Source organism: Camelus bactrianus, chromosome 21, assembly GCF_048773025.1.
Source record: "Camelus bactrianus isolate YW-2024 breed Bactrian camel chromosome 21, ASM4877302v1, whole genome shotgun sequence".
NCBI classification, from domain to species: Eukaryota; Metazoa; Chordata; class Mammalia; order Artiodactyla; family Camelidae; genus Camelus; species Camelus bactrianus.
This window is the reverse complement of record NC_133559.1, coordinates 8,047,452-8,062,205: the sequence shown is the minus strand read 5'-3', so window position 1 is coordinate 8,062,205 and position 14,754 is coordinate 8,047,452. Positions and strand designations below refer to the sequence as shown.

At 33.4% G+C, this 14,754-nt stretch overlaps 1 protein-coding gene across 4 annotated transcripts in view; it reads left to right on the top strand.

Moving 5' to 3' along the window:
• The window catches only part of ASH1L (ASH1 like histone lysine methyltransferase), a 152,440-nt gene that overhangs the window by 74,218 nt on the left and 63,468 nt on the right, over positions 1-14,754 (top strand). For 3 of the 4 annotated variants that reach the window (XM_010953932.3, XM_010953931.3, XM_045515930.2), the window contains 2 exons: positions 3,789-4,527; positions 14,557-14,736. In XM_010953932.3, coding sequence (XP_010952234.1) covers positions 3,789-4,527; positions 14,557-14,736 — 919 coding nt within the window. The remainder of the gene's footprint in view (positions 1-3,788; positions 4,528-14,556; positions 14,737-14,754) is intronic. The other variant, XM_074349531.1, reaches the window with a different exon arrangement.

The following is a 14,754-nucleotide window of genomic DNA, read 5'->3' as shown; positions in this document are numbered from 1 at the left end:
AAGCAACATTGTAAACTGACTATATTTCAGTTAAAAAAAGAATGCATATGATTTGCCATCAAGCACATGAAAATATGCTCAGTATTAGGGAAATGTAACTAAATCCTTAATGAGATATCATTTCCTATGTATTAGAATGATTAAAATTTAAAAGATTGATTATGCCAAGTCTTGAACTCTCATTCATTGCTGATGACACTGTAAAGTGGAACAGAGTTTGTCAGTTAAACATCCACTTAATCCTGCCTAATTCCAGTCTTAGGTATTGACCCAAGAGAAATGAAATCATATGTCCAAACAAAATGTCACGTACACAAATATTCATGGGAATTTTATTCTTTATTGTCAGAAATTGGAAACAACTCATGTCTCCAGATAAATGTGTAAACAATTTATGGTATTATCATGTAATACAGTGGTAAAGTGGAATATGTAAATATTATAAAGAATAAAGAAGAATGGAACAACAAGAATTAATCTCAAAAATGTGCTGTGTGAAAGAAGCTGGACAACGATAGAGTATAATACTCTGTTTTACCATTTATATGAAATTGTAGAAAAGCAAGCTTAATCTATATTGAATGAAAACAGATGAGTGGATTCTTCCCTGGGGCTGTGGTTGACAAGCAGATTGTCTCATGTGGGGCACAGGAGAACTTTTAAAGATAATGGAAATGTTCTATATCTTGGTTTTGATGGTGGCTGCATGGTAAATTTGTCAAAACTCATAAAAATGTATACATAAAAGATGCACTTAATTTTATGCAATATTTTACCTCAATAACATTAATTTACAAAATAAGCTATTACATCTAAAACATAGTGCCCAATATCATGCCCTGGACAGAGAGAAGGAAAGAAAGAAAAAAGGAAGGAAGAAAGGAAGGGAGGGAGGGTGGAAGTAAGAAAGGGAAGGAGGAAGGAAGGAAGGAAAAATGGCAGACTAGAATTTAGGAAGATAGGATTAGTTCAGAAAGTAAGGTGTGAGGTAGCCCCACGTGAGTGAGTATTCAAACAATGCACTTGTTTTAGGCTTTTTTAAATTTGTTCTTATGAATTAGAAATATTTGGTGGCTCTGAGCAGTTGATGAAGGGAAAGAGGAGACAAAACTAAATTCCAGGATTTTGAGCCCAAGATTCTTTCTTTAACTACCTATTAACAATTACAATTAATTATTTGGTCATTGGAGACACAAAGTGAGTATATATATTATTCACTGTGATTAGTGCTAAGAAAGGGGAAGGTATTATGGTAATTCTTAACAGGATGTGGGGTGCCTAGTCAGCAAAGTTCTCCTTAAGGAAATGATATCCTTACTGTAAACTAAAGAGTGAACAGTAATTAACCAGATAAATTTGTGAGCAAACATTGTTCCAGGCTGTGAGATAACATATTCTGAGGCCTTGAGTCAAAAAAGGACATATTAGGTTTGAGGAATTGAAATTCATTATTACTGCAATTGAGGGTTCAAAATAGTGCTAATAATATGACATGAAGCTAGAAGAAAAGGTTATTAATTTCCAAGTTGTTTTATGTAGTAATATGCTTTTTAAGAGTTTTAAGCGGAAGCAAAAACCTGATAAAATTTGTGGGTTTTTTTTTTAATCCCTCAGGCTACTGTGTGGAAAATGGGATGCAGGGAAGCAAGAGTCAAAGTAGGAAGAACAATGTTCTGGTTATCTTATCTATTGCTGAATAATAAACCAGCTTAAACTTACTGATGTCAAACAATAATAATTTATTATCCAAAAGTTCTGGGTGCTCATCTTGGCAGTGTCTGTGGTTATAACCAAATGGTGTCAGGGGCTGGCATCATCTCAAAAGGCTACCTCATTCACATGGGTGGCTGATACTGGCTGTTGGTTATGACCTTAGTAGGATCTATTGATCCACATGCCAGTTCATATTCTGGACTTCCTTGCAATGTGGAAACTAGGTTCCAAGGGCAAGTATCCTGAGAGAGACTTAAGTGAAAGCTGTGCTTCCTTTTCTTGCCTAACCTTAGAAATCACCACATTCTTATTTTCATCAGATTCTCTTTACTAGAAGCAACTGACTATTCAAAGCAGCTCATATTCAGAGGAAGGGGAATTAGATACTACCACTTGGTAGAAGCATCACAAGAGTTGTGTACATGTTTTAATAGCACTGCAAGCAGATTAGGCAGGAAGATAAGGTTAAGTTACTCTTGAGTAGCTGTAGTAGAATGAAGAAAAGTGGATAGGTTTAAGAGATCAGACTAACTTAAGACAAAATTTTATGGTTTGTTGTGAGAAGAAAGGAGAAATAATAGATGATTTGATGTGAGCTTGGATTAAAAAATTCCAGCCATATGCACTGAGACAGGTAATCAGGAAGAGGAGAAGGATTGAAGGAATAGATAATGAATTAAATTGTGAACATGAGTTTGAGAAATCTATGAAACATGCAAAAGTAGAGAATTAGAAGAGTTCTATTCAGAAAATAAAGATTTGGGATTTGGGAGTCATCAGAATATAGATAATAGTTGAATGATTTGCCAAAGAGAGAGTTGAAACAAGAAAAGGACATGTACTAGAGAAGTTGAGAAACTGTAGCATTTAAAGGTTGGGGAAAAGGAAGGGATCTGTTTTCATATTGGTAATTTTCAGATAAAACTGAAGATTGGTATGTATGTTCTGATGATACTTGAAACTATGAGGATAAACATGTTCCCAGTGGGAAAATAGGTATAAAATGTAAATGACAAGTACTAGGGATTGAGGACCTCTACAGTTAAAAGGACTGGCAGGTAACTGGAAGATAATCAAAGTGTGTCATAGAAACAGTGGAGGCAGGATTTTAAAGAATGGTGATATAAAATATAGCTGAAAGTTTGAAATTTTAAAAATACTGAATTTAAACAAGACTGTCAGCTATATTTGAAGGCAGGTATTGGTAATTTGAGAGAAACCAGAGTAGTCTGAGATTATATAATTTACAATGCCTGAGATTTGTGAGGGAGTATCTAGAATAGTATCACATTTTAAAATCATAAAGATAAAAAATCTATTGGTTAACTTTGGAGAAGTATAACCTGTGATTGTTCGTAGTAAACTGGGCATCTTAGGAAGTAACCTATTACGATCTTATTTTTATAATACTGTAAAACTAATATAGCTTACCAGAGGAACAAGCATTTCCCACATTAATTATAATCATAAAAAGTTACTGAGTGGTATCTGAAAAAACAAAGTTCACCAGATCTTTGAATCACTAAGATTAAGGTTTATCTGAGATCACATGTTTTATGATCTTACCATTAACATATATTCTTTCTAAACTATTTCATAGTGATATTTTTTATTGTAATTTTAAAGCATTTTTCAAGAAGAGAGTTTCATTTTATGTCCTTGCACTTAAAACATTGTCAGAAAAAGCACTGAACCAGAAATATCATATGTATTTAAAGTTTAGATCTTTGTTCAACATTTAACTATCAAATCCCTTAACCAGACCTTCCTTTTTAAAGAAATAAACTCTATTCTTTCTGCTCCTCATCTCAGAAAGTGAGAATTGTTGTTTTAATTTACATATTATTAGGGAAGCACAGGCCAATTTTGAATTTATTATGGTTACTGTAATATACCTTATTCAGGAAAGCAAATTATGAAATTGCCTGTGAAAGATAAATGCATGTGGTATTATGATATTTAATCTTGCTGTGAAAAATAGAGCAGTATTCCTTGTCTTTTATCCTTTGTAAAAAGTTACTTAAATAACTAGCTGTATTCAGTTTTTATCCTCTGTGATTTGTTTGCTTATTTAGTGAATGGAGTTCCCTCTCGAAGTCCAAGATTGGTTGCTTCTGGGGATGACTCTGTGGATAGTCTGCTGCAGCGGATGGTACAACATGAGGACCAGGAGCCCCTGGAGAAAAATATTGACGCTGTGATTGCATCTGGCTCTGTGCCACCTTCCTCCAGTCCAGGCCATAGCCACAGCAAGGAGCGAACCCTGGGAAAACCAGACAGCCTTCTAGTGCCTGCAGTCCCCAGTGACTCTTGCAGTAGTAGCATCTCACTCCTTTCTGAAAAGTTGCCAAGCAGCTGTTCCCCCCATCACATCAAGAGAAGTGTGGTAGAAGCTATGCAGCGCCAAGCTCGGAAAATGTGCAATTATGACAAAATCTTGGCCACCAAGAAAAACCTGGACCACGTCAATAAAATTTTAAAAGCCAAAAAACTTCAAAGACAGGCCAGGACAGGGAATAACTTTGTGAAACGTAGACCAGGTCGACCTCGGAAATGTCCTCTCCAGGCTGTGGTATCAATGCAAGCATTCCAGGCTGCCCAGTTTGTCAGCCCAGAATTGAATGAAGGCGAAGAAGGAACAGCACTGCACCTCAATCCTGATACAGTTACAGATGTCATTGAAGCTGTTGTTCAGAGTGTAAACCTGAATCCAGAACATAAAAAGGGATTGAAGAGGAAAAGTTGGCTTTTGGAAGAACAGACCAAGAAAAAGCAGAAGCCATTCCCAGAAGAAGAACAAGAGAATACTAAAAGGTAATTCCTTGTATAACATTTAATCTAAATAGAGGAAACTAGTTTATGTACAAATGTAACGTATCTATGCAGCTGAATTGTTCAGTTACTCTAACAACCTTTCACTATATAAGACCTCTTCTTTTCTGTTCTATTTAAGTGTTCTTACTCATGGCTGTCCAGAATTATAAATAATTAAGAAGCAACGGGGAATGTAACAGTCTAGCCCAAGCCCCTCACTTTACAGGTGAGGAAATCAAGGCCCAGAGAGACTGTGTTTTATCCAGTATGTAGCTGTGTGAGTGGCGTTATTTTTACTATCACACTATCTCATCTCCTCTGTGGTCTAAACTCTTCATCCTATCATCAAATACATTTTTAAGTCTTCCTGCCTGTTAGTTTTTTTTAATAGTTTCTTTTTTATATTTTTACTTTTTCTCAAAAGGTGTAGAGCAGAAAACCAAAAATAACTTTCCAGATAGACAATTTAATCCTTTCGTTATGTATCCAGTCAAATGCTTTTCCCTGCAGGAATATTTGATATTTTTAAATGAATCAGTACAGTATTCACTACTTGCAGATGACTTCACCTTTATTAAATAGAGCATGCTCAGTCTCACATTGAAATCCTTATTCACAGTTAGAGAAATACAAATTAAAACTAGTAGACACATTTTAAGCTTTTTAACATATATTGTCAAATAGATGTTTATAGTCAGATTCTCTTCGTGAAAAACTATACCTGTTTAAACTTTTACTAACATTATAAAGTAATAGTTGAACACTATTTACCCCACCCTTATCTACCCTGAAAGTTATCTTTTTAAAAAACTTTGTCAATCTGATCTAAGTGAAATATGCTTCCTAAATGTTACTTCCTGCTTGTTTTAATTTGCATATTGGGGATACTACTTGTTTATGTTCCTTACCTATTTTTTCTGTTATTTTTAAAGTGCTCATTGTATATAGTCAGAATATTAATACTCGGTTTTTATTAACATTTGATTTTCTTTTTATTTTCTTGCCATACGTAAACAGAACAGTTAATCAGTGTTTTTCTATCATCTGCTTTGGTGAATCCTATGAACAGAAGTTTTTCATAGCTCTCTATGCATACATCTATAAAAGGAATATATGGGCTTTAAGATTTTTTCCTCAGAATACATGCTTGTAAATAAATCAGTTAAACTAGAAGTTTACTGATTGAAGAGTTAAGTCTCTTTTCACATGATCTCATTTCTTCTCAAATCCTTTTCTTTCTGTGAATAAGACTTAACAGTATATTGTGTATCCTTTGATAATTTTCTTCTTATTAACAGATGTGTATATATTGCAAAGCTGTTTTATGTAATTGGTAACAATCATATTGTACTTAATTTTGTAACTTAACTTTTTATATATCTTGGCTTCCTTGTCATTGGTACTTATAGAATTTCTTTATTCCATGCTAAGACTATATCAACTTAGTCTCCTTATTGTTACGTAATATGTTTTCACATATAGGTCTTTAAATCAGTTGAAATTTACTTTTATATAAAATATGAGTTAGTACTATGTTTATGGCCAGGTATTTTTCAAGATTGCAAATTTGTAAGCATGGCTGTTTTTGTGTTGTACGTAGTTTCTATAAATTATATTCCCACAGATTTTTTTTTAAGGCCAAAAAAGATTTAATTCAGAGTTAAAATTTTTTTAATTTTTAAATGGTGGTGTTCACACTGTTCATTGATTAAATTATTATTTCCCTACTTATTTGAAATGATACCTTTATACTAAATTCTTAGGGCCTTTTATATTCTCTTCTCATCAGCCTGTTTTGGTATTAGTGTTAATTCTGTTTTAATTACTGAGGCTTTAAAATATCTACAAAGAGAATGACTTTTGCCTTCATTGTAGTAAGAAAGTGACAGTTTGTGACATCTTAACCATTCACTTTAGGAAGGTTCACCTTAAACATATTCCTCAAAGAAAGAGCTTTATTTCAGATAAACCCTTTTTTTCCATCCAGCAAGTTCTAGTGGCAGCAGTCAGCAACATCAAACACTTATTTCCCACAAAATTATATTCTGGAATTTGAAGAGATTATAAAGAGAAAAATACAATTTCTATCCTCAAGAGATTGTGCAGATAAGGACATGACACAGTGAGTTCCCAGAGATAGCAGCAGGTTTTCACATTTCTCTAACTGGAACCCACTATAGTACTTGTTATATAGCAGGAGTTTGTTCATTTATTTCTTCAGTAACTATTTCATGTGCTAAGAATAAATACAATGGTAAGCAAATATAGAAATATTCCCAGTCTTCATGGTTCTTATGTTCTAACTATTATGAAGAATTATTTAGGGTTACAAGAACATATCAGAGATAATTGACTTAATTTCCCTGTGGAAGTAATGACTAAGCTAAAAATTTGAGGAAGACTTTATTTGTTATTTAAAGGAGCAAGGCTTGGGAGACAGGGTATGATTCAGTGGTAGAGCACATACTTAGTCCTGAGTTCAATCTCCAGTACCTCCATTAATAATAATAATAATAATAATAATAATAATAATAATAATAATAATAATAATAATGATAATAATGATGATGATGATGATGATGAATGAAAAAAATGAATAAATAAATGAACCTAATTACCTTCCTCCACCCCCCCCCCAAAAAAAGAGCAAGGCTGATAAGTGTGAAAAGGCATCTCAGATTCAGAGAAATGAAAAAAAGCTTTTGCGGCCAATACACAGTGAGTGAGAGTGATAATATTTTCAAATGAGTCTGGAGAAAAGGTTGTGGGAGCTAGATCTTGCAGAGGACCTTGTGTGCCATGTTACAGAGTTTGGTCACTATTTGTTGATTAGTAACAAACCAGAATGCCAAAGAATATAGTAATGATTATGAGCTGGGTTCTACACTCAGAAAAACCCGAGTCCAAATTCAGTTCTAAATGGAAAAAATAAATTTTTAAAACTTGTGTAAATAAACAAAATTGTAATTAAAATATTAAAGATATTTAGAATTGAATAAATACTGTGTTACATATTGAAACTTACGGGATGTATTCAGAGAGGTACCTAGAGCCATGTTTATATCATTTTCAAGAATGCTGAAAATTTATTTATTTATTTGGGGGTGGTAATTAGATTCATTTATTTATTTTTTAATTTAGTTTTTTTTTTTTTAATGGAGGTACTAGGGATTGAACCCAGGTCCTCATGCATGCTAAGCATACAGTCTACCACTGAGCTATACCCTCCCCACAAGAATGCTGAAAATTTATGAGCAGAGTCTAATTAAGAAATCAGAAAAATGAGGGCAGGAGGGTATAGCTCAGTGGTAGGGTACATACTTAGCATGCATGAGGTCCTGGGTTCATTACCCAGTACTTCCATTAAAGATAAATTAAATTAAATTAAATTAAATTAAATTAAATTAAATTAAATAAATAAATAAACAAACAAACCTAATCCCCCCCACCAAAAAAGGGGGAGCAAGGTTTACCCCAACTAAACATTCACGCCGTTAACACACAAACACACAAACACACACACACACACACACACACACACACACACACACACACACACATATATTCACTAGAGGAAAATGTGGATAAGCCCAAAATGTAAAGGACAGAGATAAAACATAGACTATAAATTAGCAAAATAAAGCTAAGGTACAATGGAGAGAATCACTGAAGACCAAAGTTAATAATGCTAATGAAAAGTAATAAAATATACAAATTTCTGGTAGCACTGATCAATAAAGAAAGAGAAAAGGGTATAATAAAATTAGGAACTAAAAAGGAGGTAAGCTATATATGAGATTAAAAAGTGGCTACTATAAAAACTTCATACCCAGCAAATTGGAAAACTCAGTTGAAATGTATATATTGTATTCCTAGGAAAAAACCTACTCAAAAAGAAATACCCAGAGTGATTCTATTATGTAAATTGAAATTTATAATTTAAAATCTTCCCACAGAGAAAGCACCAGGACCAGGTTTAAGTTCTATCTCTGTTTAAAGAAAAATATAATTCAGTCTCATTAAAACTCTTTAAAGAATATGAGGAGAGAGGGGAGGAGAACATCCATATAGAAAGTCAAAACAGCATGGTATTGGCACAAAAATAGACATATGGATCAATGGAACAGAATAGAGAGCCCAGAAATAAACCCACAGACTTATGGTCAATTAATCTTTGACAAAGGAAGCAAGAATATACAGTGGAGAAAAGGCAGTCTCTTCAGCAAGTGGTGATGGGGAAACTGGACGGCCACATGTAAATCAATGCAGTTAGAACACTCCCTCACACTATACACAAAAATAAACTCAAAATGGCTTAAAGGCTTAAATGTAAGACAAGACACTATGAACCTCCTAGAATAAAACATAGGCAAAACATTGTCTGACATAAATCTTAGCAATGTGCTCCTAGAGCAGTCTACCCAGGCAATAGAAATAAAAGCAGAGATAAACAAATGAGACCTAATTAAACTTACAAGCTTTTGCACAACTAAGGAAATCATAAGTGAAACAAAACAACCAATCGAATGGGAGAAAATATTTGCAAAAGATGAGACTGACAAGAGCTTAATTTCCAGAATATATAAACAGCTCATACAACTTAATAACAAAAAAACAAACAACCCAATCCAAAAATGGACAGAAGACCTAAGCAAGCAATTCTCCCATGAAGACATACAAATAGCCAGTAGGCACATGAAAAAGTACTGAATATCGCTATTATCAGAAAAATGCAAATCAAAACTACAATGAGGTATTACCTCACCCCAGTCAGAATGTCCATCATTCAAAAGTCCATGAACAATAAATGCTGGAGAGGGTGTGGAGAAAAGGGAACCCTCCTACTCTGTTGATGGAATGCAGTTTGGTGCAGCCATTATGGAAAACAGTATGGAGATTCCTTAAAAGACTGAAAATAGACTTATATGATCCCACAATCCCACTTCTGGGCATATAGCCGGAAGGAACTCTAGTTTAAAAAGTTACATGCACCCCAATGTTCATAGCAGCACTATGTACAATAGCCAAGACACAAAAGCAACCTAAGTGTGCATCGACAGATGATTGGATAAAGTTGTGGTATATTTACAGGATAGAATATTATTCAGCCATAAAAAAGAACAAAATAATGCCATTTGCAGCAACATATATAGATCTGGAGATCATAATTCTAAGTGAAGTAAGCCAGAAAGAGAAAGAAAAATACCATATGATATCACTTATATGTGGAATCTAAAAAAAGAAAGAAAAAATGAAGATACTAATAAACTTATCTACAAAACAGAAAGGTCATAGACATAGTAAACAAACTTACGATTACTGGGGAAAAGGAGGTAGGAAAGGATAAATTGGGAGTTTGAGATTTGTAAGTATTAACTACTATATATAAAATAAAAGACAAATTTCTTCTGTATAGCACAAGGAACTATATTCAATATCTTGTAGTAACCTATAATCAAATAGGAAACGAGTATATGTATGTATATGTATGATCAAAACATGCTGTACACCAGAAATTGACACATTGTAACTGACTGTACTTTGGGTTTTTTTAAAAAGTATATTAATGTAAATAATCAGTTAAAAATATTTGTTTATAAAGTTAACACCCATGTAGCTATAGAACAGGTAAACATATAGAATGTTTGTAGCATCCTATGTTCTTTACCATTCATAAATCACTTCCTTACCAGTAGCTGTAATCAGTCTCCTGATTTTACCTTAATTTATACCATTGAAGTATGCAACCCTAGACAATGGAGTTTAGTTTATCCTTCCTGAACTTCATTGAGAAGGAATTATACAGGACATATGCTTTTGTGTCTCACTTTTTTTGCTCAACATATAAATGTAGAACCATCTTTGTTGTTGTATGTTGGCTATAGTTACCTTCTTTTGTTATTCTGTAGTAATCCATTGTTTGTATGTAATACAGTTTTTCTGTTTTACCTTTGGGTTATTTTCAGTTTGTTGCCATTATCCAAATATGCTGCTCTTAACTTCCTCTAATGTTCATTGGTGGATATGGACACTCAAGTTCTCTAGGGTATATACCTAGGAATGGAACTACTGAATAAAACAATAGATTTGCCCCAAGACTTAATTTCAGGCTGTGCTATATTAAGCTGGCATGGAACTGTAGAACTGGGTAAGAGAAACAGATCCATAAGTGCAAGTTTGCATGTATGGAGGTGACACTAGACGTCAATAGGGAAAGAAAACAATATTCAATAAATATTAAGTAAATTGTACTCCAGAAGTCGATATTGCATAGGAATGGAAATGAAATTGGATTCTGTCTTAATCATATGCAAAAATCAATTCCCAGTTGGTTAAATAAATACATAGGTGTAAAAAGCAAAACTTCAACTTTTAAAGGCTAAGACAGAAGGAGAAAAACTTTATGACCTTGATTGTCAGAAAGGATTTTATAAACAGGATATCAAAAGGAGTAACCATACAGGTAAAGATTGATATACTAGATTACATTAAAATGAAGGATTTCTTTTCATCAGATATCATGATAAGTATGTGACAACTTGCTACAAAATGGGAGAGGAGATTTATTACGTATAACTTAGACATTTTTGATAACCAGAATATATAACCACAAAAAGTATTACAAATCAACCCTATGTAATCTAGCAATTCCCTTTTAGATAGCTTAGAAAAACTCTTACCCAATGATCACCAGAGAACATTTTTTGGAAAGGTAGTAGCAGCACTGGTTATAATATATAGAAACTGGAAATATCCCAGATGAACAAGAAAAAGAATAAGCACATTTTAGTTGTTCATTACGATGCAATATGGATATGGTAATACAAATTAATGAATTACAGCTGACATGCAATGATAATGAAAAAGTCTTAGAAACAAGATTAAGTGAAAGAAGTAAGTCCCTAAAAATTATATACTAGCTGATACTGTTTTTATAAAGCAAAAAAAAAAGCTATAAAAACTAAACAGTGTATTATATTATAATGGTGTAGATAAATATATCATAAAACCATATTTTAAAATACCTTACCTCTTCTTTCTCTTTTCTTTCCTGAAAAATTCAGTCTTAAAGTCATAAATTAAATACCCATATGGAAACTATCATGACCCTGAGCTGGGTGTTGGAGCCTTAATGGGATGAGGAGTTGGGTTATGGGGTGATGGGGAGAGAATATCAACCCAGCCTAAGGTGTCAGAGCCCAAGTGGGATGAGACGGATGCTTTTGTAATGAGAGTGCCCAGTGTGGGATATCAGGGACCAGCAACGTTAGGAAGTGTCCATCTCAGACATTCATAATAGGAATTTTTAAAATTCTGAGTAGGCATTTGCATTTCTTACATAAGCTCCCAAAGCGATTCTGATGTATATGGTCTACAGATAGCACTTGGAAAAACGTGGCACTTAAAGAATTTATATGTGTAGATAATATATTTATAAGCAGAAAAGAAGACTTTTTTTATTGCAATAGAAAGAATCATAAGATAAGGCACAGAAGCAGAAATGAATTTGACTGGTAGGGAGAACAGGAAAAAATAATAAATTAAATTATTAAATCAATCAAGCCATCTCATGACAAGTAAGATTTTATCTCAATTACATAAAACTGGTTCAGAAATAAAAAATAAAAAATAAACTTGTTCAAGATTCAAAAATCAATTAATGTAGTCCATCATATTAACAGGCTAAAGAAGAAATATCACATGGTCATATCAATAAATGCCAAGAAAGTTTTGACAAAAATCTAGTATATTCATGATGAAAACTTACCTCAACCTGATAAAGGCCATATATTAAAAACTTAAGGCTAAAATTTCAGTGGTGAAGATAGAGCTTTTCCTCTAAAATCAGGAAGTAGGAAAGGATGCCCACTATGCCACTTCAGTTCAACATTGTAATGAAATTGTTAACCAGAGCAGTTAGGCAAGAAAAAGAAGTAAAAGGCATCCAAATTGAAAAGGAAAATGTAAAATTAACTTTGCTCACAGATGGCCTGATTTTATATGTAGAATATCCTAAAAATTCCACACAGAAAAACTATTAAAGCTATAAACGAATTCAGCAAAGTTGAGAATACTAAATCAACATGCAAAAATCAGTTGCATTTCTATCCACTAACAATTAGTTATTGTAGTGTATTACTATACACTAATAATTAAAAATAAGGTAATTATGAAAACAATTCCATTGAATAAATTCAGGAAGACCAAAGGGTTCTGCATTGAAAACTACAAAACGTTGGATGAAATTATACAGGACATAAACAAGTGGAAAGAAAGCCTGTGTTCATGGTTTGGAAAACTTAATATTGTTAAGATATCAGTAATACCCAAAGCGATTTACATATTCAGTGCAATCCCTATCAAAATTCCAATAATACTTTATGCAGAAATAGTAAAATCCATCCTAAAATTTACAAAGAACCTCAAGGGATCCCAAATAGCCAAAATAGTCTTCTAAAAAAGAAGAAAATTGGAGGACTTAAACTTCTCCATTTTTTTTCTTATTGCCCTTTTGCACTGGCTAGGACCTTTGCTCTGATGTTGAATTTAAGTGACAAAAGCAGATATTTGTCTTGTCCTTGATATTAGAGAAACTGTATTCAGTCTTTCACCGTTAAGTGTGAGGAAAAAAAAAATCTAGGAAATTCCTTTATATATCATTGCTTAGGTTCCAAGGTGCCTAGCCGATCTGTTTGCTTATGTTTATTTTATATATAATTTCCAGGGTACTTTTAGCTGTACTTAATGGGAAGATAGGTAGGAGTATCGATTAGATCTTTGCCTGAAACTGGAATCACCTTAATTTTTTAAGTTATCTCTGATTGATTTAGAATTCTCTTTTGACAGGCTTTACCCCCACCCCTCCTCCTTAAGCACTTAATGGATGTCTTTTCCTTACTTTCTAGATTGTATTGTTTCAGACATGAAATCTGCATTTATTCTTATTTTTGTACACTTATATATATTGTGTATTTTTTCTCTGGCTCCTTTTATTTTCTTCATCATTAGTTTTCAGCAAGTTTATTATGATATACCATACTTGTTTTATTTGAATTTATATTGCTTATGGTTTCTTTAGCTTCCTGGAACTTTGAATTCATACTTTTTATCAAATTTGGAAAAATTTTGACCATCACTCTTTTTTATTTCCTTGTGAATTTTGCAGTATTGTAAATGTTACATTATTCTGTGTCTATTTTTTGTTCTTTTCTGTGTGTTTGATTTTATTTTGTTAGGCAGTTTAGTTACTTCTGGATCAGCTTGGATTCTTTTGGAGATAAGTTTTAACCTCTATTAGGACTGGCTTTTATTCCAGAGATAATTGAAAACTATGAAAATGGGTAATATTACCCTCTGGGATCTTTATTGAATGCCCCAGTGTTGGGCAATGTCTTTTTTTCTCCCTAGTGAAATGCAAATATATACCATCGTGTGCGAGCTCTGGAAATTGTTTGGGTTATAATACTCTGGTGATTCTTTGTCTAGGCTTATGGAATTTTACCCAGCATACACACAAACTTAGTATTTAGCAAAATACTAAAGGAGACCTGTACACAGATTTCTAGAGTTACTTTTCTCCATAGCTTTCTCCACTCTAGCACTCTGCCTCACAGATCCTAGCTATGTCAACCTCTCCATACTCTCATCTCTCTTTTCAACTCATTAAGTTGGCCATTCTTTGCTTTGGTTCTACTTCCTCTACTCTAGCCCTTCTTATAAAGGCAGAGTGCTTATAGATATCATCTCTTTCTCCCCCCCCCCCAGTTTTCTCAGGGCTCACAGTGCTGAACTAATTGTTGTCCAACGTCTGATAATTGTTTCATAAAATTTCTCCAGGTTTATAGTAGTTTGCTCTGTTTCTAATAGTTTCTGTCAGGAGGACAAGTCAGGTATCTTGACCAGATGAGGAAGTCCCCATATCTCTTTTTTTTTTTTTTTTAATTGCTGTGATGTTTTTTTTAAATAGATAATCATTTATAGGAAAAAAATTTTTTCACCATAAAATTATCTTTAAACTTCTCTTTCTAGCTTTACTGAAGCAGCAGTTGAGATTCCCAGTCCTCCTGAAACCCCAGCCAAACCTCCCGAACCTGAAAGTACCTTGCAGCCTGTGCTTTCTCTCATCCCAAGAGAAAAGAAGGCCCCACGTCCCCCAAAGAAGAAGTATCAGAAAGCAGGGCTGTATTCTGATGTTTACAAAACTACAGAGTAAGTAGTGGTACTTAT